We start from the raw sequence: 25,495 nt of genomic DNA, 5'->3' as shown, positions 1-25,495 counted from the left end.
ATACTGCATATGGTAGGTGGCAGACAATGCAGGAATTATTTGACAGAGTAAACACCCAACGTGCCAAACTTTCTAGAATCAACAGACCCAATATGAATTTGCATTGCATCTATATATCATAAAAAATAATAATAATAATAATAATAAAAGAAAAGAAAACGAAAACAGAGTTCACTACAATGCATGGCATTAGTCACAGAAAACATCCATCTATATAAAAGGCAAGCCCAAACCCAGTATTTGTTTATGGAACTGCAGCCCAACACATAGTTTTGTTATTTATACAGAAAATGAAAGCATCCAAGTAGGACAAATTAATAGTTTGGTTATTTATAAAGCTAATGTACGTACGCATCCAGAATGTAAGATAAGTTAGCTGCTATGAATACAAAACAAAGGCTACAGATGCAGACCAGACAACCCAAACATGCAAGAGTCACAAATATAACAGGTACTCAAGAAACAATCAAACCAGACACCCTTGGAATAACAATTTTTTTTTTATCAGTAAGTCCAGCATTGACAAACTAAATGCTGGACTGTTTCTGCGGATCTACTTTCAAGGTTGCATGCATTTATTAACTCGGAAAAAATGTGGGTGAATTCATGTGTCACCCACAGCCGCGTGCCTTGGTCAATCACTATTTCGATGGCTTCAACGCCTAGCTCGGACCCTCCATCTGTAATTGTCATTGGTCAATAAAGTCACCCCTAGAAATAAGCTTAATTACTGTAGAAAAATAATTAAAGTGCCAATATTGCATGTAAGAACTTCAAACATAGAAAATATTAGTGTTTTGTTGCTTTAAGCCCGCCTGTCAATATCATGGTGTAAAAGATTTCTGACCTTGAGGTGTCGTGATCTAATAATTCATTCAAAGCTTTTGCACGTCTCTCTTCAGTCTTGATCGATGTTGGATGTATGCATGTACCCAAATAATTAAACAAGTCCTGTAAAGACCAATACTCCTAAATTCCTAATTATTTTTTCAGTAAATTTACTTTTTTCAGAAAGATTACCTTACGTAAGGTTTACACAATTTAAGCTTTACCGAGCATTACTCTGTAAATTAGATATAATCTACAAGCATTAAAGCCACAGCCACACAGTTGAACGAGAGAGAGAGACAGAGAGACAGAGACAGGGAGACAGAGATGGGTAGAACAGAAGTGGATAGCAGTAGTACTGAAAGTAGATGGAGTCTCGAGGGAACTGCAGCTCTTGTCACGGGGGGAACAAAAGGAATTGGGTTCGCTCTCTTTCCCTTTTCTCTTTTTAAACCTATATATATATATATATATATATATCTTAATAAAAACATATTTCTTCTGTTTGTGTGATTTTGTTAGATATATATAATATATATCGATCGGCTTTGTTCGAGTTTTCTTTATGTTCCCTAGTAAAAATTAAAAAACATCATAGATATGAAGTATTCAACTTACATATTTAGTTTGATCTTCTATCAGCTGCCTAGCTAGCATGCTATATCGAGTTTTGTTATGCCCATGTTTCCTTGATGCATTTAGAACTTTGAGCCCGTCTCCTTCACATGGAAGTACATGCTGTACAGCACCAAAATCCCTGCTAATTTCTACGGCTGTCGACCAAGCAGCCAAGTCTTCTGCAGCTCTCGGTTCAGATCATATGCATGCAAGCTCCTTGTTTGCACATTTCTTCTGCATATTTCTCGTACAGAGCTCTCATTCGATTTTCTAACTTTTAACTTTTATACGATCGAAGTCACGATCTCAATAATGGATGTGCAAATAACGTATTTCCATTCGAAAGTTTGGTGTTGTTTCTCTATCTGCGACAGAATACGCCATCTCTGATAACATCGAGATTTAGTCGATATGTAAAATCTAGCGGTTTTTCCATCGGCAATGAAGTTAATTCTTTTACCAAACTAAAAGACGATGACGCGTGAGAAATAAAGTTAATTTTTCCCCCTTTCTCTTTGATGATTATTGAACCAAGCATGGTGCTATGGAACGTGTGTTGTCCATGCCTAGGGTCTATAAATTTCGAGCATGCAGATCGTTTGAAAAGAAATGGGACCACATAAAAAGATTGAACTTTTTTTTATCAGTAATGTTAGATATCTTACGGTATGTAAGCATTATAAACTAGTCCATTTGAAGGGGGAAAAAAAAAATTCCTTATATGAAAAACATGTAAGTCTTAACTAGGTATGTCATACTTTTCAAAGAGATTGCGTAGACGTACCACTTTAAAATTGTAAAAATCATATTCTTTCCATCGTAAGTCTTTTTTTTATCAAAATATATGCATAAGACTTACAAATCCTATGCTTGTATCTAGTGTTACTATTTCTCTAAAGTAATCATGTTAAATATAAGCATAGGACGTGCAGCATGTTGCAAGCCAATTTATAAAAAGTCGAACTAACCATTAAAAGTGAAACTCATCTTATGAGTTTTAATTTTTATATTTCTTACGATATATTCTTTGTATTATATCTTGTATATGCGTGTCATGTGGATATTTCTGTAAATAAAGATCACACAAAGCAGTGCCCCTATATTGAAGCACGGTAACACAGAGAGATAGAGAAGATGTTTGACAAAAGTTCTGAATGAAGAAATATTGAATTAAAACCTCATTTCAGTATTATTGATTTCCCGTTTCCAATTCAGAGAATATCTACACATATTTATAGCACAATGGCTTTACAATATGTAGTTGATAAACAAGAGAGAGAGAATTCCGTGTGTTGTGTTTTTATTAATGAATAATCAACTATACATATACAAGTAGTGACCATTATACCCTCACACTATACATTTAATTACAATATGTATTCCAACACTCCCCCTCAAGCTGGGGCATATATATCATATAAATCTAACTTTGAACAAATAAACTTTAGCCGACTATGACAAAGTGGTTTGGTAAACACATCTGCAAGTTAATCAGCAGACTCCACAAAGGGTGTAGAGATGTCACCACTGAATATCTTATCTCGAATGAAGTGACAATCAATCTCAATGTGTTTAGTCCTCTCATGGAATACAGGATTAGACGCAATATGTACTGCAGCTTGATTATCACAAAATAACTGAAGGGGGACAGGAGCTGGAAACCCAATCTCATGAAGAAAGTGTTGCAACCATGTCAGCTCACTAGCAGTGTGAGTCATTGCTCTGTATTCGGCCTCTGCACTAGATCGAGCTACTACTGTTTGCTTCTTACTCTACCATGTAACCAAATTACCTCCTACAAAGATACAATATCTAGTAGTCGATCTTCTATCTGAAGGAGATCCTGCCCAATCAGCATCTGAAAAAGCTTCAATTCTAAGATGCCCATTTGGTCTATACAACAACCCAAGGCCAGGAGCTCGCTTAAGATACCGAAGAATATGGATTACAGCATCCCAATTTGAGACCATAGGCATTTGTAGAAATTGGCTCAGTACACTTACTGCATAAGAAATATCAAGTCTAGTGATAGTCAGATAATTTAATTTTTCAACAAGTCTTTGATACCGACCTGGATCTCCAAACAACTCACATTCCTCTTTCAAGAGTTTACAATTTGGATCCATAGGAGTGTCAATAGGCCGTGCACCCAACATGCCAGTTTCTTCCAAAAGATCAAGCACACATTTTCTCTGAGATAGGTTGATACCCTTTTTAGATCTATTAACTTCGATTCCAAGAAAGTATCTAAGTTCACCCAAGTTTTTTGTCTGAAACTGATCATGTAAAAATTATTTCAGCCTGGCAATTCCAGCTGAATCACTCCCAGTAATTACAATATCATTTACATATACAATCAATAAGATATGACCTGCATCACTATGCAGATGAAATACCAAGTGGTCTATTTGGCATCTATGAAGACCAAATGCCAATACACTATCAGAGAACCTCCCAAACCATGCTCGAGGAGATTGTTTCAAACCATATAATGTCTTTTTTAACTTGCAAACTGTACCTCGACACTCCCCCTGAGCAACAAAACCAGGTGGTTGCTCCATATACACTTCCTCATTTAAGTCACCATGTAGGAATGCATTTTTAACATCCAACTGAAATAAGGGCCAATCCAAATTAGCAGCAAGAGAGATCAATACCCGAACAGATGAAATTTTGGCAACGGGAGAAAAAGTCTCGTCGTAATCAATGTCATAAATTTGAGTGTAACCCTTAGCTACCAAGCGAGCTTTCAGACGTTCTACAGCGCTAGTAGGATGGAATTTGACTGTGTATACCCATCTACAGCCAACAGATTGTTTTCCCGGCGGCAGAGGAACAAGATCCCATGTCCCATTATGGTGAAGAGCATCCATTTCATTTTCCATGGCTGTCCTCCATCCCGGATTAGATAAAGCATCCCGAACTGTCTTAGGAACATAAACTTTTGACAATTGAGAAGTAAAAGATGAAAAAGATGGAGACAATGCATGACAGGAGACAGCTAATCGGATGTTGAGTAACACAAGAACTAGTACCTTTTCGGAGAGCAATAGGTGGAGATTCTGAAGCACTGGATAACTCAGGGTCTGAAGACGGAGACAAAGTTGGTGGAGGCAGGGGAGCTGGGGTCTGTGAGCGACGCAAGTACACCTGTAGAGGGACAAGAGAAGGCACTGAAGGAGGTTGGGTAATAGTGGGTGACTGTGGAGGAGAAAGGGTTAGAGTAGGTAATGGTAGAGGATCACACTCAACAACCGAAGACGTGTCTGAGAAATAGGGTATGGACTCAAAAAATGTGACATCAGCACTTGTGAAGTAGCATCGAAGAGCAGGACTATAGCAGCGACATCCTTTTTGTGTTCGGGAATAACCAACAAAGAAACAGTTGGTAGCACGTGGATCAAGTTTATCAAAGCCTGGGCCAAGATTATGAACATAGCAAACACACCCAAAGATTTTGGGTGGAAGAGCAAAGGTTGGCAATGAGGGAAACAAAATGGAGAAGGGAGAGAAGCCATCGAGGACAGATGAAGGCATACGATTGATAAGGTGACACGCAGTAAGAATACCATCACTCCAAAAACGTTTAGGAACATGCATGTGCAGTAAAAGAGCTCGAGTTACATCTAACAAATGACGATTTTTACGTTCAGCCACCCCATTTTGTTGGAGTGTGTAAGAACATGAAGTTTGATGAACAATTCCCTTATTGCTTAAGTAAGCAACAAAGGCATTAGATTGATATTCTTTAGCATTGTCAGAACACAAAACTTGAACTTTTTGTCCAAATTGAGTTTTAATTTCTTTTCGAAAGACTTTGAATATGGAAAGGAGTTCAGATCTTGCTTTCATCAGAAATAACCATGTCATACGAGAATAGTCATCAACAAATGTAACAAAATATTGAAACTTGTTTGATACAATGTTGAATGGTCTCCATATATCAGAATGAGCCAATGCAAAAGAAGAAGATGCTCGATTATCAACTCGAGGTACAAAAGACACACGGTGGTGTTTACTAAGTTGACATGCTTCACAAGGAAAGGGAGACACATTTCCAAGATCCCTAACTTGACGTTTCAAAAGAGAAATGGATGGGTGTCCAAGACGGCAATACCATTCAAAAGCGAAGGAGGAAGTGAGGGCTCGAGTGGGTGACTGCTCGACGTCGAGGTAATACAGACCACCAGCTTCATGCCCCGTACCAATCTTCTTCCCCATCTTGAGATCCTGAAAGATACATACAGAAGGAAAAAATGTCACAGAACATTGAAGGTTTTGAGTAATTTTACTAATAGACAGTAAGCTAAAGGGAAAACTAGGAGCATATAGAACGGATGATAGGGATATAGACTCAGTGAGCTTGGTGGATCCAATGCTTGTAACTTTAGCAAGAGAACCATTAGCAAGAGTAACACTCTTGGGAAATGACATAGTACCTAACTCAGATAAGGAATGAGACAAACCAGTTAAATGTTCATTAGCTCCTGAATCGATGATCCATGGATTTTGGGCAGACGAGACAAGACATGTGGATGCTGTACCTGGTTGGGTAAGAGTAGCTCTGGAAGATGAAGCCGCTCGTGTAACTAAAAACTGATCATACTCATCCTTCGATATGCTGATCATCTCTGGAGACAAGTTGGAACTCGTTGCCTGTGATGTAGAGTCTTGGCAAATGGCCTGATTAGCGGACCCAGATGGTCTCCCGTGTAGATCCCAACAATAGTCCACCGAGTGGTTAGTGCAACCGCAATGGGTGCACTTACGAGATCCACGACCTAGTACGGCTACCTCTAGCATCACGTCCCCCATGTGCACCTCTACCACCCCGGCCTCCATACCCACCAGGAGCAACATAAGAGGCAACTAAAGCAGATCTCTCATTACTCTAGTCAGAAGATAACTGAGATCCAGGTCCAGATAATGTGGCTCGCTGGAGTAGGGAGAACACATCAAGAAATGATGGAGCTATGGGCTTGCCAGAATTTGAGAGCGAATCGACTCATACTCGGGTTTTAGGCCAACTAGAAACCGAACAACGTTGAACTCTTCACGTTGTTTTAGCATAATTGAAACATCAGCAGTGATAGGTTGATAAATTTTGAGTTCTTCACATATACCCATCACTTTAGAGTAATACTCTTCTAAACCCAAAGCACCATGTTCCAATCCAAAAAATTGTTGACACAACTCATAAATACGAGTTGTGTTTCCAACACCCGAGTACATTTGTTTGAGATGCCTCCATATCTCCTAAGCAGTGTCAAAGTGTACTAAACTAGCACAAATATTAGGCTCAATACTAGTCAACATTAAGGAGCAGATTTGAGCATCTTCTTGCTCCCATTGAGCAAAGGTAGAACTAGTTGACTCAAGCATTGAATCAACCGAGTGGGTACGACGAAGACCCTTACCTTTCAAGAACATTTCAACAGATTTTGACCATAGTATGTAGTTCTTTCCATTCAATTTCACTGTAGTCATAGGCATGTTAACGTTTGGTGCAATAGATAATGACTCAAACTTAGCTTCCATGGAGAAAAAAATGAGAATATGGATCAAAAACGAACAAATACACGCTGGAAAAATCGAAACCAGCTTAACAACCAAAATCTTGAATTTGTACAGGTCAAAAACAGTCTGGAAAAATAGAATTAGGACCTGAACTGGCCTGTATCGGCCTTGTTTCGGTCTGAACAGGCCTGTATCGGCCCTGTATCGGTCTGAACCGATTTTGTTTCATCGGAACCGGCCTGTATCGGGTCTAAACCGGCTTGTTTTGGCCCTGTTTCGGCCTGTATTGGTCGGTACCGGATTCGAGCGTATCGGATTCAAGAAAAATCAGAAAACGCGAATAAGTTATTCCTAACCCGGAATAAGTTATTCCTAACCCTGAAGCCAAACAAGTGGTAATCCGAAATAAGTTATTCCTAACCCTGATGCCAAACAAGTGCTATTCCAGATAGGAATAGGTTCTTATTCCAAACAAGTACATGCACAACCACGGATAAGATAGCAAAACACACCAGGAATAGCCAAAAACTTGCAGCCAAACATACCTGGACTGTTCCTCCGGCCGACGATACACAGTCCTTCCGGCAGCTGATGGAGACGAAAACTCACTGGAGTGGACAGAGGACGCCAGCGACCTCAATTCCGGTGTCCATTACCAGAGATAACCCCTTATGTCACCGAAAAAACACTTCGAAGGGGCTGCCGGCCGAAATTTCAGACCAAAATTTCACAGCACCACCAACAACCAACGACAACCACCAGCACCCGCCGGAAAAACACTACTAACCCGTGGTACAACCACAACCAACCACTAACCTCTCTGATACCATGTAGTCGATAAACAAGAGAGAGAGAGAGAGAGAGAGAGAGAGAGAGAGAGAGAGAGAGAGAGAGAATTCTGTGTGTTGTGTTTTTATTAATGAATAATCAACTATACATATACAAGTAGTGACCATTATACCCTCACACTATACATTTAATTACAATATGTATTCCAACACAATAGAAACGAAATGATTGGTCCACATCAGCTTTCTGTTATGTACTATTATGCTACAGCTGGAATATTTGTGTGAGTGAGTGCAGCAGCCACAACTAATTTTTTGTGCTCTGCAGGACTAGAGGCAGGTCCCTTATGTACTGCCTTAACAACCTATCTAGTATACGTGTGCTGGCCTATCTAGTATGCGTGTGTTGTGCGTAAAAGAAATATAGAGTAATAGACGCAGACAAAGTGTTTGATAGAATGCCAATAAGAAAATCCCCTTCATTTACAGTGTTGTATTTCATAATATTCCCTCTCTACATTACAGTCTCATTTGCTGCATATTTATACACAGGATGAATAACAACCTAAGAGAGCTAATTGGTGCACGCAGCACGTCATAGCTAGATGTCAGAACCAAATTATTCCAAGTCTTCTGGCATTTGTGAGAAGATTCTGCTAGTGCACGCCTTTGATCCAGGTCACCTTTAGTGACTGTTTTAGCTGCTGAGGAGGCCGTGGCATTGCTGTGATCCAAGTCAGCAAGATTGACTGTCTTAACATGCATTTATGCATCGGTTCTCATATAAACTCCACTATAAATTTAATTAGCCTCCTAAGAAAGTGCTCCAATATTAGATCATGTCTTTATTATTTATCTTTCTCTCCTCGAACAAAGGGAACTAATATTAAGGCATCTAACATTGGTAACTTCATTAAGCTTCCTTTTAATGATCTGCAGGCATGCTATTGTGAAGGAACTTGCACGTTTTGGTGCGGCTGTACATACATGCTTTCGAAATGAAGCTGAGCTTAATGAATGCATGCACGAGTGGGGGAAAAAGGATTTTCAAGTCACTGTTTCAGTGTGTGATGTAACTTCTCCATCTGAACGACAGAAGCTAATTACCACTGTCTCATCTCTCTTGTTGAACCACCCTAAGTGTGAAATCAACCCCCTTCAAAATCATTCACCGACCCCCCAAACTCAGCACCGTTTTCTTTGTTGGAGTATTAGGCACCCACCCACACAGTTTCTGTAGCAAATCACCCACCCACTATCTCTGCAGCAAGGTCATATATTGCTACAACGAAATCAGAGATTGTAGGCTGCTCTCTTCTATAAAAGTGAGAGCTTAGTTGTGAAGAGAGGTGTGGGGAAAATCAGAGAGAAAGAGAGTACGTGAGAAAGAGGATTTGTAGAGTTTTTTGTAAATCTCATACAAATTCAGTAAAAAGAGGTTCCAGTGGACCAAAGTAATTTGCTGAACCACTTAAATATCGTTTTATATGATTTTGGACAGGCCGAAGTGCGCAACAATTGGTATTAGAGATCTGGTTCACACTGTCCAAAAATTAAGTTGTTTGAAATCAACTTTTGACAACTTCAGAGTGTTAATCACGTCAAGACGAATCTGTTGCCACAAACGGAATCGAAAACAGAGGTCGGACGAAGCCGCACGCTTCGGTAGAAGATATGAGCGTGAACCCACACGCTCCATGCGCATCTGGAGGTTGAAGAAGACTGCAAATCACGTGCCACCACGCGCCACCACGATCCCGGAGGTTGAAGACGCGTGGCTCTCACGCACTTCACGCGCCCTAGAGGTATTCAGCGCGTGTATTTCAAGCGCCAGACGCGTACCCACCCGCCCAACAGCAATAGCGCGTGTACGACACTCACCCACGCACCCACAAACGCCACTGTCGCACGTGCATCTCAAGTGCTAGAAGATCGGGACCGTTCATTTTTTAGATCCATTTTGGGCTTGATCTAAGCCATTTGGAGTCCGATTTCAACGATCAAATAGTATTTTACAACTATTTGGATCATTCCAGACTCATCCGTATGGTTAGAATTTTGAAATTTTGTGTTTAAATTTTCTAAATTCAAATAGAAAGATCTGAAAGAGATAGGAGTTCTGAAAATACTAGTAGTTCTGGGCGTCGGTCCACAGTGTCAAATGCCAAGTTTGAAGTTGAGAAATTCGATTAAACAAGTAACTTCAGCATGTGGCAGTGTGAAGTCATGGACATTTTGATCCAACAAGAGTTGGATATTGCGTTGGACGATAAACCAGATGATATGACTGATTAGGATTGGAGGAAACTTAATACCCAAACTTGTAGTACAATCCGGTTATGCCTTACTAAAGAACAGAAGTATTTTGTCATGAGAGAGACAAATGCTAATAAATTTTGACAAAAATTGGAGGATAAGTTCATGAAAAATGGCATCGAGAACCGTTTGCACTTTAAAAAAAAGCTCTTCAGATTCCAATTTCATGAAGATATTTCTATGTCTGAACATCTGAATAATTATAACCAAATTCTTGCTGATTTGTTAAACTTGAATGTTGAAATCCAAGATGAAGATAAAACTTTACTTTTGTTAAATTCATTGCCTGATACATATGAGCATTTAATTACTACTCTACTGTATGGGAAGGAAAATATTAGTTTTGATGATGTATCTAGTTCTTTAATTAGCAATGAGTATATCAGAAAAGATAAGCAGGTACAACTAGATACATCAAGTGAAATGTTAACAGCAAGAGAGAGATCACAATCAAGGTATTCCGGAAAGAAGAAAGGTTTTCAATTGAAAACCCGGGCCACATCACGTGGTTCATCAGTCGGCAGAAAACTCGCCAGAGACAAGTGTTTCTTTTATCGCAACAAAAGACACTGGAAGAAAGATTGTCCCAAACTGAAGGGACACCAGCAGAATCAACCCACCACAGTTAATGTCGTGGACATAGATGATGATTCAGATTTTGCCTTGACAAGTTCATCATCCATTTGTCATTCCGATGAATGGATTATGGATTCCGGATGTACCTATCACATGTGTCCCAATCGGGACTGATTTACTGACTTCACAAAGATTGAGGATGGAGCAGTACTTATAGGCAATGACAGTGCTTGTAAGACTCAAGAAATATGTAGCATTCGGTTAAAGTTGCACGATGGCAGCATCAAGACTCTGACAGAAGTTCGGTACGTTCCGGACTTGCGGAAGAATCTCATCTCACTGGGATCTCTGGATTCAAAGGGATTCAGAATCACCATTGAAGACGGAACTCTCAAAGTACTAATGGGAGTTCAGGTGGCAATGAAAAGTTTGAGGTAAGGAAACTTATACTACTTCCAAGGAAATACTGTTGATAGAAGAGCTTCCACATGCTATGAGAAGCTAGATAAGACTAATGCCGACACAACCAGTCTTTGGCATATGCCTATGGGACATGCAGGAGAAAAAGTTTTGCAAACATTGGTGAAGTAAGGCTTACTCAAAAGTGCCAAGACTGATAAATTATCTTTCTGTGAACACTGTGTATTAGGGAAGCAAAGGTAGATCAAGTTTGAAACCGCTATACACAATACACAAGGATTACTTGACTATGTACACTCCGATGTTTAGGGACCTACCCAAAATGCATCTTTGGGAGGTAAATATTGGTTTGTAACTTTTGTGGATGATTATTCTAGTCGTGTGTAGCTGTATACGATGAAGAATAAAAATGAAGTGCTGAAAATCTTCCTTGGTTGGAAGAAAATGGTTGAAACTCAAACCGGTAGAAAGATCAAGCGGCTCAGATCTGATAATGGAGGTGAGCACACTTCATACCCCTTCATGGAAGTATGCTGGAGAGAGGAAATTGTCAGACACTTCACGGTACGAGGTACACCGCAGCAGAAGGTGTGGCAAAACGAATGAATCGTACTTTACTAGAGAAAGTGCGATTTATGTTGCTAGATGCTGGATTCAGTAAACAATTTTGGGCTGAAGCTGTGACATATGTCTACCACCTTATCAACCGACTACATGCATCTTCCAATGACGGGAAGATACCCACTGAAATGTGGAGAGGTACATATGCTACTGATTATGACTCTTTACATGTTTTCGGATGTCCTGCTTACTATTATGCTAAAGAAAGTAAGCTTGATCCTAAAGCCAAGAAAGCAAAATTCTTGGGCTCTAGTACTGGTGTAAAAGGGTATAGACTCTGGTGCATAGAATCTAAAAATGTGATCATCAGTATAGATGTTACATTCAACGAATCTGAGATGCTTAAGTCACATAAGTATAAAGATTCCAATGAAGGTAACCATGATAGTGAAACACCTGGTGATTCGCAAAAAGTGGAGTTTTCCACTCAAAATGATTCAGGAGAAACAAATGGAGAGCACGGACAAGATGAGGTTAATAGTCCAGTTACAGTACCTCCAATACAACCTGAATCAATAGCAACCAACAGACCGAGACGAGAGAACGTGTACCATCACGTTTTGCAGACTATGTGACATATGCATTACCAGCTGAAGAGGGTGAGGTCCCAACTACTTACAGAGAAGCCATACAGTCCAGTGAACAAGTTGAATGGACAAAAATGATGAATAAAGAGATGCAATCTCTTCACCAGAAACATACTTGGGAGCTTGTGCCGCTCTCAAAAGGAAAGAAGACAATTAGTTGTAAGTGGATCTTCAATCAGAAAGATGATCGAGCTGCTAAAAATGGATTGCGATACAAAACTAGGTTGGTAGCCAAGGGCTACGCTTAGACATAGGGAATTGACTACAGTGAAGTATTCTCTCATGTTGTGAAGCATTCATCAATTCGGATATTGCTAACTTTGGTTGCACAATATGATCTTGAGTTAGCACAGCTTGATGTAAAGACAACTTTCTTACATGGTGATCTGGAAGAGAAGATTTATGTATCTCAACCAGAAGGTTTTAAAGAAGCTAAAAAAGAAACTTGGGTATGCAGTCTGAAAAAGTCACTCTATGGCTTGAAACAGTCACCTCGGCAATGGTATAAGCGGTTTAACCGCTTTATGATGGATTTGAAATACACTCGTTGCCAATACAATCATTGTGTATATGCAGTCTGAAAAAGTCACTCTATGGCTTGAAGCAGTCACCTCGGCAATGGTATAAGCGGTTTGACCGCTTTATGATGGATTTGAAATACACTCGTTGCCAATACGATCATTATGTATATTTTAGAAAACTTGCAAATGGATCTTTCATTTATTTGCTTTTATATGTAGATGATATGTTAATTGCATGTAAAAACAAAGGGGGATAAATCGCTTAAAAACTCAGTTAAATCATGAGTTTGAAATGAAAGATCTGGGAGAAGCACGAAGAATACTGGGGATGGAGATCAGTAGAGATAGGATGAAAGGTACAGTTCACCTTACTCAGAAGTAGTATCTGAAGAGAATACTGCAACGCTTCAACGTTGACTCGAAGACAAAGTCGGTGAGTACTCATATGGCCCCATATTTCAAACTCAGTGCATTGCAATCTCCTAAAGATGATGACGAGAGAGACTACATGAGGAACGTTCCATAGGCAAGTATTGTTGGAAGCTTAATGTATGCCATGGTGTGTACACGACTTGATATCTCCTAGGCTGTTAGCTTAGTTAGTCGCTATATGCATAATCTTGGAAAGGTTCATTGGCATGCAGCTAAGTGGATTATACGGTATATTTTAGGGACCGTAGATATTGGTTTGAAATTCGAGAGGAGTGAAGATAGTCTAATAACTGGATATGTTGACTCAGACTATGCAGGTGATTTTGACAAGCACCGATCGACAACTGGATATGTGTTCACTATGGCAGGAGGACCAGTTAGTTGGCGATCAATTTTGCAGTCGACAATTGCACTATCATCCACTGAGGCTGAATACATGGCCGCAACAGAAGCTGTGAAAGAAGCCATTTGGTTACAGGGATTGGTAACAGATTTAGACTTTATGCAGCAAGAGGTTACCGTTTACTGTGACAATCAAAGTGCAATTCATTTGGTCAAGAATCAAGTATATCACTGTCGAACAAAACACATAGATGTCCAATTTCATTTTGTATGTGAAATATTAGAAGAAGAGGACATCAAACTTCAAAAAATTGGCACTGAAGATAATCCAGCAAATATGTTGACGAAAGTCATTACAGGGATTAAGTTCCAACACTATTTGGACTTGATCAATATTGTACACTACTGAGCACCCTCGGGTGCATTAGAATGTATTCAATAGCGGAAGTCTCTCATGTCAAAAAATGAGGTGCGTTCATTTGAAGAATGAATTAATTTGTAAGCAGCCTGGTATGGCACACTTGGGTGGAGGGGGTGATTGTTGAACCACCCTAAGTGTGAAACCAACCCCCTGCAAACTCATTCACCAACAAACTCAGCACCGTTTTCTTTCTTGGAGTATTAAGCACCCACCCACACAGTTTCTGCAATAAATCACCCACCCACTATCTTTGCAGCAAGGTCATAAATTGCTGCACCGAAATCAAAGATTGTAGGCTGCTCTCTCCTATAGAAGGGAGAACTCAGTTGTGAAGAGAGTTGTGGGGAAAATCAGAGAGAAAGAGAGTACGTGAGAGAGAGGATTTGTAGAGTTTTTTGTAAATCTCGTACAAATTCAGTAAAAGAGGCTCCAATGGATGTAGGCAATTTACTGAACCACTTAAATATCATTTTGTATGATTTTGGACAGGCCGGAGTGCGCAACATCCCTTTCATGGCAAATTCAATATACTTGTAAGTCATCATCCCTCTTAAATTCTTTGTTGGAGATAATATTAATTGGATCATTTTCATTGTAAGATTGAAATTTTAAAATTTATTTTACAAATCAAATAGTCTCATCCTGTGTCCCTATTAGCCCACAAGTTTCTTTCTCCTACGTGCTTTATTTCACCCCTTTTCCCCTATAGAATCAACGCTTTTGTTATGTTTGAATTGATAGCTTTCGAGCTAGTTTATGTTCTATTACACAGATCGATCGCACTGTAGTTGATGTATTTTTGAAATCTTTTTCTCATTTTCGTATAAGTTGGAATAATTATAAGCTTTTGTATATCAAGATTAACAATGTTGCAACAAACAAAATAAAACTGACAACGGATTACAAAGCCGAAGATTTCTCGCTGATAATGGCCACAAATTTCAAATCAGCTTATCACTTGAGCCAACTTGCACATCCGCTTCTGAAAGCATCGTCAGCCGGAAGCATAGTGTTTTTCTCTTCAGTTTGTGGCGTCGTATCAATCAACGTTGGATAGCGCCACCAAAGGTACATTTTGTTATAATATAAATTGTAACGAGTCTCACAAGAAAATTAAGAAAAGTAATTCTACTTACAATTGTGAAGTGTGTAAATGTCGTGTAATCATTTTGAAAAAGAGTAGGGTTTACTATTAAAAAATTAATTTTTTTAATGTAGATCTCATATTTTATTTTATTTTATTAAAACGATTACGCGACGGTTATACAATTTAGGGTTGTAAATATTTTTTTTCTATTAGTAATAATTTATATTAAACTAATTCTAATTGTATGCAGGGGCAATGATTCAGCTAACAAAAAATCTCACATGCAAGTGGGCAAAGAATAACATAAGGACTAATTGTGTTGCACGTTGGTTCATCATGAGTCCCCGTGCTAAACCTGTACGTACATCATTACTTATCAATGTCTAATATTATTCTTTCATTTCTTATTCTTCATTAAGTTCAAGTTCTCTCTTAACGAGTGAGTCAAGACTCAGGAGTCCAACATGACGTAGAATATTTCGACTAAATGGGATAAAATTTAGAGTTACTAAATATTCGAATTCAGCATCTGAACTACTCTAATACTATATAAAATTATCACTTATTTTAAAATTTAATTATTTGCATTATATTATTAAAATGTTTTATTTTAGATGTTAAATTTCATGTTTCTCAGAATTAATTAATTATATATATATATATATCTCACTATAGATATATATATATATATATTTACCCTTTCTGTTGCTGCTTGCATTGTAGTATCTTAATGATGAAAGCAAGTTGAAGGCTATCATCTCTCGAACGCCAATGGGAAGAGTTGGAGAGCCAAAAGAGGTGTCTTCATTGGTGGCGTTTCTTTGCCTTCCTACGGCCTCTTTCATCACCGGCCAGACTATTCGCATCGACGGAGGAATGACGGTGAATGGCTTGATGTTGTCCCCTTAATTGGGCATATATCACTAGGGTATGCATACATGATATATATATATACTAGGTCAGGAGCACATGTAAAGCACGTTTGCCTAATTGGGTTAAACAAGTTTTTTATAAAAATAAGATGGTTTTGTAAAAAAACCTTGATTAATAAATAATTTAATGCATATAGATAAAAAAAAAATGAACTTTAGTAAATATTTTTGGATAATGATAGGTCAATAAATATAACAATTACATATTTATATACATTAGAAAACAAACAGTTTAGTTTAAAATTAAAGTCAAGATACATTAGAATAATATAGACAAATAAAAATAGCATAATTGCCACTACAATAAATACTACCACTACAATTCAAATTATGTATTTTGATATAATTTTTTAATCTCGACATATTTCAACAGATCTTGTTCAAATTTGAGTTTTTTTTTTTTTTTTGTGGCAATTTTTTTTCGTTTTGTACTTGTTGTTCTTTATTGTTCTTTTTTTTCTACATATCTGAACATTTATACTCATATTAAGATATGAGTATTTTAGGAAAACGTGTGAAAGGGTGGATTTGTGGGAGGTAGGTAGATAGGCAAATATCAGAGCGTGAGAGAGAGGTTCAAGATCAGAGGAGAGAGAGAGAGAGAGAGAGGTAAAAAAGACAATTGTATCTCTAAAGAATACTGCTACATCCACAAATAAATCACACAAAAATAATACCACAAATTGACGTAATTTTATCTGATCTGTTAGATCTATTTTACAATAAAAGTAACTTTACAATCTGACAAATCACATTAAACCACATCAGTTTGTATAATTACTTTTGTGTAATCCATTTATGGTTAGTAAGGGACTTAACGAAAAAACAAAAAAAGTTAACGAAAAAATAAGAAAAATTACTGTAGCAGTTAGATAGCTACTTATTATAATATAACAGATATACATATTTATGCATATATGTGGGTTCAAGAATATTTGCTCAAAGAAATGCCGGTTTCGATCCCCTACTTAATTTATATCTATTGCATAATAAACAACAGTTTGCTTTCCATCCATGCATGCACGTTAAGAATAGCATGTTAATAATAAAGAATTTTATTTAATTAGCTTGTAGTTCTGCTCGATGCATGCATGCACGTATATACGCACGAGGATTCAATTATAAAATTTTCACGCATGTATGGTTATGATACCCTAATCTCAGATTGATAAATAATGGAGACCGAAATTAAACATACATATATATAAATAATAATTTATACAAATCTTAAATATACAAATTTTGTGCGGTTTCTTTGTAAAACACTACTTATATATATATATATAGAGAGAGAGAGAGAGAGAGAGAGAGAGAGAGAGAGGGGTTTGTTTGGTAATTAAACAAGTGGAGTATGCAAGGATTTAACCAATTCCAAGAGCAAATTAGTAAGAAAATTTGTTTGTTTTAGTAGGAGCTGGTGATATAACACGTATAATTCATGTCACGATCAAGACAAGGTAGCAGCGATCGATATCTGCACATCGCGAACGTATATATTGATGGGCTTTCGATGACATATATATATAGTTGTTGGCTGGCCTCTTTAGTCTCCATGCCCCATCGATCATATACAAAACTTCTCCTCCTATTAACATAATAAAGTTGACATAATAAATCCAGCGAGAAAAGGGAATCTCATTTTCCTTTTCTATATTCGAGGCCGGGTAACGATCACTAAACTTTTCCAGCCCATTCGTGATTTGGAAATGCTTTGGGACTATATGACACGTACGCTTCATATTTATATATACAATCCGATTATAATATATATATATATATAAGATTTTACTACGTATAAATAAATTCATGTATTAATCTGCATACTAACTCTAATTTTTTGATATTTAAAATTTAATTTAGAACGATTTTCAATAAAATTTATTTTTTGACCGATTATATTAAATTAATGCATATATTAGTACACAGTTATATTTTACAATTAGATGTTTTCATATATATATATATATATATTATACTTTTCCTCTAAATCCACGTTAAATTGTTAAAAAAATTGCATCGTAAAAGAGAATATATTGTATTTTCGTAAGATTTTCCTCTAAATCCACGTTAAATTGTAAAAAAAAATTGCATAGTAAAAGACAATACATTGTATTTTCGTAAGATTTTGGTGTAAATTGATTTATATATATATATTAAAAAGGGTACAAAGCTGCCAATAAAAAGATGTTGATAAGAACAGCTGAGCAGCAGGTCTACACATAAAACGCAATTTCGATTGATCTCCTCGATCTCGCCCCGCCGCAAACACAAGCTGCATGCTGCGTGCAGCCATCTAATGCGTATGTACATTAATGTATTTAGTCTGTCACTAAGCCGATCAGGATCATGAAGAACCTGAACCACTTTTAGCTACTGACACGGAACAATAAATTAGAACTTCCTTGAAACATCAGACCCCCCCCATCATCTTTCACTTTCATTCTATAGATCTTCCGGCCCACCGGCAAAAATCTTAGGCCAGAAGTAAAGGGTAGACTATGAAAAAAAAAGAATAGAATACTAAAATATCAACCCGAATCCAAACCGAGAATCCAGGATTTCGGCTCCGAGATACAGATTTTGAAGAACTCTGTCTATATATTAAATATACAAAAATCATAGTAATATGTATATATATGTGTGTCAGAACAATATAAGTTTACTGCTGCATGCAGGTATGTCGATGTCACATCGCCAATGGTTATGCGCGCATTTCCAGCTAGCTCTGAAAACTACGAGCGCGCGCATGCTGCATGCATGCATGCACCGACACCCAAAACCACTCCGAGAATGCCAACCATCCACACTCCCACCGTCGAAACGCTCTCCACGTAACCCCAGCTCCCTTCTGCCGGAATTCTAATAGCCACCGACCAAAGCACGAGTCACTTCAATCACTTCCCACATCGATTATCTCTCCAAACGTGTCTACCTCTTCCCAACACGTTATTTCTAATGTCAAATTTATTTCTAACTTAATTATAGGTTAAAATTTTAAATATCTGATTACTTGTAATTATACATTAATAAATTAATATGTATTTTTAATTTATTATATTAAACTTATTTAAATATCGATATCTAACTTATTTCTATACTTGATTATATATGATAGTGATATTAAGATATTTATATATACTAAATTATCATTAATCTATTTATATTATAGTGTATGTACTTTTTTTTTATAATAATTAACTCATACTGATGTATAGATAAATATATATATATATTTATAACATGTATATAATATCAGAGTCGGATTCGAATGTTAAAGTTAGAATTAAAGTCGAATGATTAAGTTAGAATCGGAGTCGAATTTTCAAATTTTTACTCAATTCTAATTAACTCAAACAATTTTGGGGTTGGGATCTTTATGAATTTCACCAACACATACATTTGATATTTTTACGTATACTATTATAGAATGAGTAATATTAGATATAATTATAAATTATGCAATCATCGTGCAGTGCGTATTTTTTTCAACAAGAAATAGGTTTATTATTAAAAAATTTAATTTTTCCATGTAACTCTTAAATTTACTTTTTTTTTTTAAATAAACGCAATAAATTTGTACACTTTACTATTATAAATATAATTTATCTTCTGGAAACTCACAAAATAAAATAATAGATTGTACGAATAATAAATCCCACGAGTTTAAATGAGATTTTTATAGATTGTTCAGTATATTTTTTAATTCTATTATAATCACGTTAATATATAATTAGGAAACAACATACTTGCATGATGAGATAAGATTAAAGAAAAAGTCCACGTGAAATAATACTTTTTGATAGATATTATTAAAAGAATATTAATACTATTCATCATCTCATATCATATATTTTACATATTTTAAAATTATTTTTTTATTTTATTTTATTCTTATTAAATTAATTTAGTTGTTCTACTTATCATCTATATACCACATATTTGTTATAAAAAAATAAAAACTAAATTAAAATATATATGATATTTGGCATATGGGATGATGAGTAGAATTATTTTTATTAAAATGAAATGCATAATAATAATGATTAAGCATTTAAGGATATTTATATTTTAAGTTTTGCATACCTATAACAACTTTTAGAGCAATCCCAAAAAAAAAAAAAAAATGTTTTAGGTTTATATTAAAAAATGAGATGAAACGAGGAGATTTTAGATCAAATATAAAAATTAAATAAAATATTATTAGAATATTATTTTGTATATTATTTATGTTTTCAGATTTGAAAATGTTAAATTATTTATTTTATTTTGTGTGAGAATTTAAAAAATTTATAATGATAAAATAAGATGAGATGAAATTCTTTCTGAATCTAGATAGTGTATTTTGTTATTAAAATGTGGTCCCTCAATCGAACGGTATCCCTTCATGTACCTACTAATTTTATAATCAATTATATTATATTAAATTAATTTATTTTCCAAAAAGAAGAATTTTGAATATTAAAATATGAATCTTAAACTTATAAAAATTATCATATTATTTATTTTAATAGTAGTGTTATGTGTATTTATAATTTTATTTACAAGATTCATTTTATTAGTAATTTTGAGTTTAAAATTTTATGATTTTCAATATATTAATAATTGATATACAGAAAATTAAGTATTTTTAAAAATATATTTAACATTTTTCTTATTTTAATAATGGTACGATATGATCACCATTCTATGAGGTTGTTGAAATAGTGAAATTGACCGAAATGGAACAACTATAATGCAAAGAGTTTGGCAATCGGCCATCAAAATTCAATAGCTAGCAACCATTTATTGTAGGTTTGAATATAAGTGGGATGAAATATAAAATTTTTATATTATCTTATTTTATTATTATAATATTTTTAAATTTTAATATAAAATATAATAAATAATTTAATTTTTTTAAATTTTAAAATAATAATAATAAATAATAATATTTTAAACTTTTAATTAAAATAAACAATTATTATCTCACTATCTAAACAGGTCTGAATTTTAAAAATAAAAAATAAAATTAGCTGTATATGATGAATATATATTAATATTTTAAAAATAATATTTACAGTTATATTTTTTTTGGAACGATATTTATAGTTATAAGAAATTAGAAAACTCAAAACATAAATATTGTATATCTTCTATAAAAATTGAGTAAATATAAATTTTAGATAAAAAGATTAATTTCTTAAAAAAATATTACAATCTTTTTAAACAAAAAATTGGCAATCCTTATCATTGTGGAGTGGGTAATTATTATATAATATTTTTATAAAAAATAAAATTTATTATTAAAAATTAATCTCTTTATATAAATTTTGTATTTATTTATTTATTTTCTATCGTAAACATCATTTCAGACGTAACGTCGCTGAACCAGTCATGCTAATGGAGAGTCTGCGATTGCCATACGTGTCAAGGCATGAGGGCACGGTTCCACAGATTTTTAATATTCTATTATAATTAGTCGTCAACGATGTGGAAGTTCGACCCCACAGGTGAAAATCAAAGCGTATACGTCGAACGATTTCATTGGACCACGGTGGCCGAAGGAATAAAGTTCGAATTTTAAAATATTGTATTCTACGATGTTGACACGTGGTTAAAATCAAAATGGAAAAAAGGGTATTTTTAAAAGCCAACCTCCGAAGCATGCCTTAGTACCACATGCGTGTCAGGAAAGGAAGTTCACATAACAGAGGTGTTCCACTTCTATTGGACCACGTACAGCCGTACTTGAATTAGATGGTACACGTGTTTGAGGTGGAAGGTAGAGAGGGCAGAGGGAGATAAGATCAACGGTGGATACCAGTTTGTTTAGGCGGACGGGCACTAGGTCACGTACAACAGTACATATTGGGGCAGCCCGTGATAATGACCGGCAGATGTCCCTGGTGACCAGAGAAAAAGACCCTGCCGGGAGTCGTTTTAAAGCTACCTCAAGGAGCGCGGGCGTTTCTCTTTCATCTTTAATTTTCATTGTAGCTCACAAATCAATCTACTCTTCGTTAATTTTCAAGCTTTCTTTTGCACAAGGTGAAATCTGGCATTTGTGATTTAATTTGGAGACTTCTGACTCTTGCTTCTGTTAGAGGTTTTTCCATTTGGTGGTAGGCGCTTAAATTTTTTGCGAATGGCGGAGATCTGCAGCGGACTGGTGAGTGAGAACAAAGCTTCTACTCCGTGCGACCGGGGCTCTCGAGCTGCGCGGCGGAGGAGAATGGAGATAAGAAGGTTCAAGTTTGTGCCCTCACCGGAGATGGAGGAAGGCCAGAAGCGTCAAAAGGTAGACGACTGTAGGCCGTCGTTTTCTCGGGACTGCGGAAACGCTGTGGAGAACTCCGCTTCGGATGAGGAAAAACAACTGGTTGTTGTGGAAAGCGGGAGAGCGGAGACAAAAGAGATCTCAGTTTCGAATCAGGCTTTAAATCTTTCATTTGCGACGGGGTGTTCCTCTCCGTCAGACCCTGTGGTTCCAGAAGTTTGCAATGAGTACACGAAGTTCGGCTTTGCATCTGTTTGCGGAAGGCGTAGAGACATGGAAGACGCAGTGGCAATCTACCCTTCCTTTTGTCGACGGGACCGCGAAATCACCACTGAAATGCATTATTTCGGAGTTTACGACGGCCACGGATGCTCTCATGTACGATCCTTGCTTTGTGATTCAATTGAAATATATCTGCAATACTTTGTTTTTTCACTAAAAAATGTTGGCGCTTTCTTTTCTTTAGGTAGCGACGAACTGTAGAGAGAGGTTGCATGAACTGGTGAGGGAAGGGTTGGAAAGCGAGGATCCTTCACCAACGGAGTGGAAGAGCGTGATGGAGCGAGGGTTCAGAAGGATGGACAAGGAGGTGATTGCGTGTAGCGAGAGCATTTTTGGAGCCACCAAGTGCCGTTGCGAGCTTCAGTCCCCCGAGTGCGACGCGGTTGGATCTGCGGCGGTTGTTGCTATCGTAACTCCCGATAAGATCATCGTCGCCAACTGTGGCGACTCCAGAGCCGTGCTTTGCCGTAACGGCAAGCCTGTTCCTCTCTCGTCTGATCACAAGGTAACTTCAGCGTCCCCCGTTATCTTCACTCCAGCTTTAGCATTATTGCTTTCTCTCTCAGAAACACACCGAGAGCCAACTGATAGAAATAAATAAACAGCAGCAAATACTTTGAATATTCGTTGATAAAATGGAATTGGAATTGTGTGGTCTGTGCTGTCTCCGAGGGAAACCTGGAAACGGAATCCTATGAATGATATTGTTCAGTTTCCATTTGATGAAATACGGTACGTCCCTATTAGAGGGGTGGAAACGATGAAAAACATTCCTTTTCTGGTATTCTTATTTCAGTTTCTCAATAACACAAACGGAACTACTTCTCAGGGTTAACGTCAGATCACCCGATCGGAGAGTTCTGATTGTTGCAGCTCATTATACGTATCTATTTCTAAAAAATAAAAAATAATAAAGATTATTCTTTTTAAGTGACATGGGAAAGCAAGCTAAGCATGATTTTCCTCGTGATGCGTGCTAACAGCCGGACCGTCCAGACGAGCTGTGTCGGATCGAGGCCGCGGGTGGTCGAGTCATATACTGGAACGGTCCACGGGTTCTCGGAGTTCTCGCCATGTCAAGAGCTATTGGTGAGTCCCGACGGCCTAATGACATCTTGCTCTTGCACTACGCCATGTATGTATGGCATAATTTCTCAAATGCGTCGAAACATTTTTGTGACTGCAGGTGATAACTATTTGAAACCCTACGTGAGCTGCGAGCCGGAGGTGACGATCACGGATCGGACGGCGGAAGACGAATGTCTGATCCTGGCAAGCGACGGGCTGTGGGACGTGGTGTCCAACGACACGGCATGTGGGGTGGCGACTATGTGCCTGCGAGGGAAGGGCCAGGCGCCTCCATGTTCGCCCCATGGGCCTGAAGTGGGCCGGCTCAAGACCTCCGACGATGTGTGCTCGGACGCGTCGACGTTGCTGACGAAGCTGGCCTTGGCTAGGCACAGTACCGACAACGTTAGCGTGGTGGTGGTGGACCTCAGAAGGGACACGTAGCGATATACCATGGGGTTGGTTATTCATGGTAATCTTGGGCTCTGGGGATTTTGTGTTAGGATCGGAATTTTATTTTTAAAAAAAAGAAAAGAAAAAGAAAATTCCGAGAAAAAAAGAAGTGAAGGGAATGTTTTGTCGAGGTCTGTAAATGAAATGAAAATTTGGGAAAGGAAAGGGAAGCTTTTAAGGTTGATTATATATTTGTTTGGGTTTTAAAAATGTTATTTTAATTTAGTTAATATCATTAAAATAGTTACAAAATTAAATAATTTTTAATGAGATATCGTCGTAACCTCCAAGTTTCAAAATCAGTGTACTTGCTTTCAAGAAAATCACGAAACTAATTAGACTTGATTAGCATAAGTGAGAAAAATAGTAGAAGAAACACTCACATGCAATTTGTAAACCAAGAAAATTTTTATTCATCATTTTTATTTTTAGCTTTTATCAACTGCTTGATGCGTAGATAATAAGAAGAAAATTTTAATTAATTTTTAAAGAATAAAATTAAAAAAAGAAAAAAGAAAAAACTTAAAACAAAAGGTATGTTAGGTAAAAATGATGAATAATAAACCTCGTGAATTAAAATCTAATAATTAGTATATAAAAATCTAATAACATCTAAACGTAATTTAAATAAATTGTTAAAGAGTTGTGTCTCTATCAATCGTTACTTAAAGAAAATTGATCGTTGATCAACTTCCAACCAAAAATGGGATTATTCATACTTTGTGCCAACTGACCGGTTGGGTAAGTAAGGTAAAGGAAGAAACTATAAAAAATTAAAATAATAATTTAATAAGTAAGGTAAAGGAAGAAACTATAAAAAATTAAAATAATAATTTAATAAGTAAGGTAAAGGAAGAAACTATAAAAAATTAAAATAATAATTTGAGTTCCGTTTATCTTTTTTTAAAAAACTTACATGATACGTATTCGTTTGTTTTCACAATTTTTTTTAATTTATCTTATTTAATTTTTTTTTAATTTTTACATAAAATAAAATAAATAATTTATTTTTTTAATTTTAAAATAAAAATAATATTAAAAAAATAATTTTAACAATATTTTATTTAATTTTTAATTTTAATCTCAATTTCTCTCACTCTATTCATTTCATCTCTAAAAAAAAAAATGTAAGTGGAGGAATAAAGGAGAGAACAATAAAATCTTAGATTATTCATGTTGGGTATAATAAGATTGGATCTCCACATTTGACAAAAGGATACCCAGCCCTACATTTGGAGTACATGATAGATTTTCTAGAACAAATCTATCAGTGTTTAATTTTATTTAACACTTTTTTGGATTTTTCTGCACATTTTTTTTCTTTAGTTGACGCGATTTCTCGTGCTCGTCCCAGTTCCGATCTAGAGGTTTTTTACCTGGACCAAATGAAAATATATATTTTATTATTTATATAAATAATTTTATATAAT

The 25,495-nt window shown here is 36.3% G+C and overlaps 1 protein-coding gene and 1 pseudogene across 1 annotated transcript; both read left to right on the top strand.

Moving 5' to 3' along the window:
* The first annotated feature begins 1,110 nt into the window (after window positions 1–1,110).
* LOC122290923 lies at window positions 1,111–15,983 on the top strand (annotated as a pseudogene).
* Window positions 15,984–21,849: 5,866 nt separating this feature from the next.
* Window positions 21,850–24,254, top strand: LOC122292832 (probable protein phosphatase 2C 24). The gene is made up of 4 exons (XM_043101369.1): window positions 21,850–22,640; window positions 22,729–23,049; window positions 23,528–23,633; window positions 23,731–24,254. Exons 1-4 carry the CDS (start codon window positions 22,131–22,133, stop codon window positions 24,054–24,056), a joined length of 1,263 nt encoding a protein of 420 aa, XP_042957303.1. The 5' UTR covers window positions 21,850–22,130; the 3' UTR covers window positions 24,057–24,254.
* The last annotated feature ends 1,241 nt before the right edge of the window (window positions 24,255–25,495 follow it).

Source organism: Carya illinoinensis, chromosome 13 (genome assembly GCF_018687715.1).
Source record: "Carya illinoinensis cultivar Pawnee chromosome 13, C.illinoinensisPawnee_v1, whole genome shotgun sequence".
Classification (NCBI taxonomy): domain Eukaryota; kingdom Viridiplantae; phylum Streptophyta; class Magnoliopsida; order Fagales; family Juglandaceae; genus Carya; species Carya illinoinensis.
Note: the sequence above shows the minus strand (reverse complement) of the source record. Positions and strands in the feature narration are given on the sequence as shown.

What these genes read in the sequence shown, in the direction of transcription:
- LOC122292832 (XM_043101369.1), top strand. Translation starts at nt 22,131, where the DNA reads ATGGCGGAGATCTGCAGCGGACTGGTGAGTGAGAACAAAGCTTCTACT. An exon ending in ACGGCCACGGATGCTCTCAT is followed by an intron (nt 22,641 to 22,728) that starts GTACGATCCTTG and finishes TCTTTTCTTTAG; the next exon opens with GTAGCGACGAACTGTAGAGA. An exon ending in CTCTCTCGTCTGATCACAAG is followed by an intron (nt 23,050 to 23,527) that starts GTAACTTCAGCG and finishes GCGTGCTAACAG; the next exon opens with CCGGACCGTCCAGACGAGCT.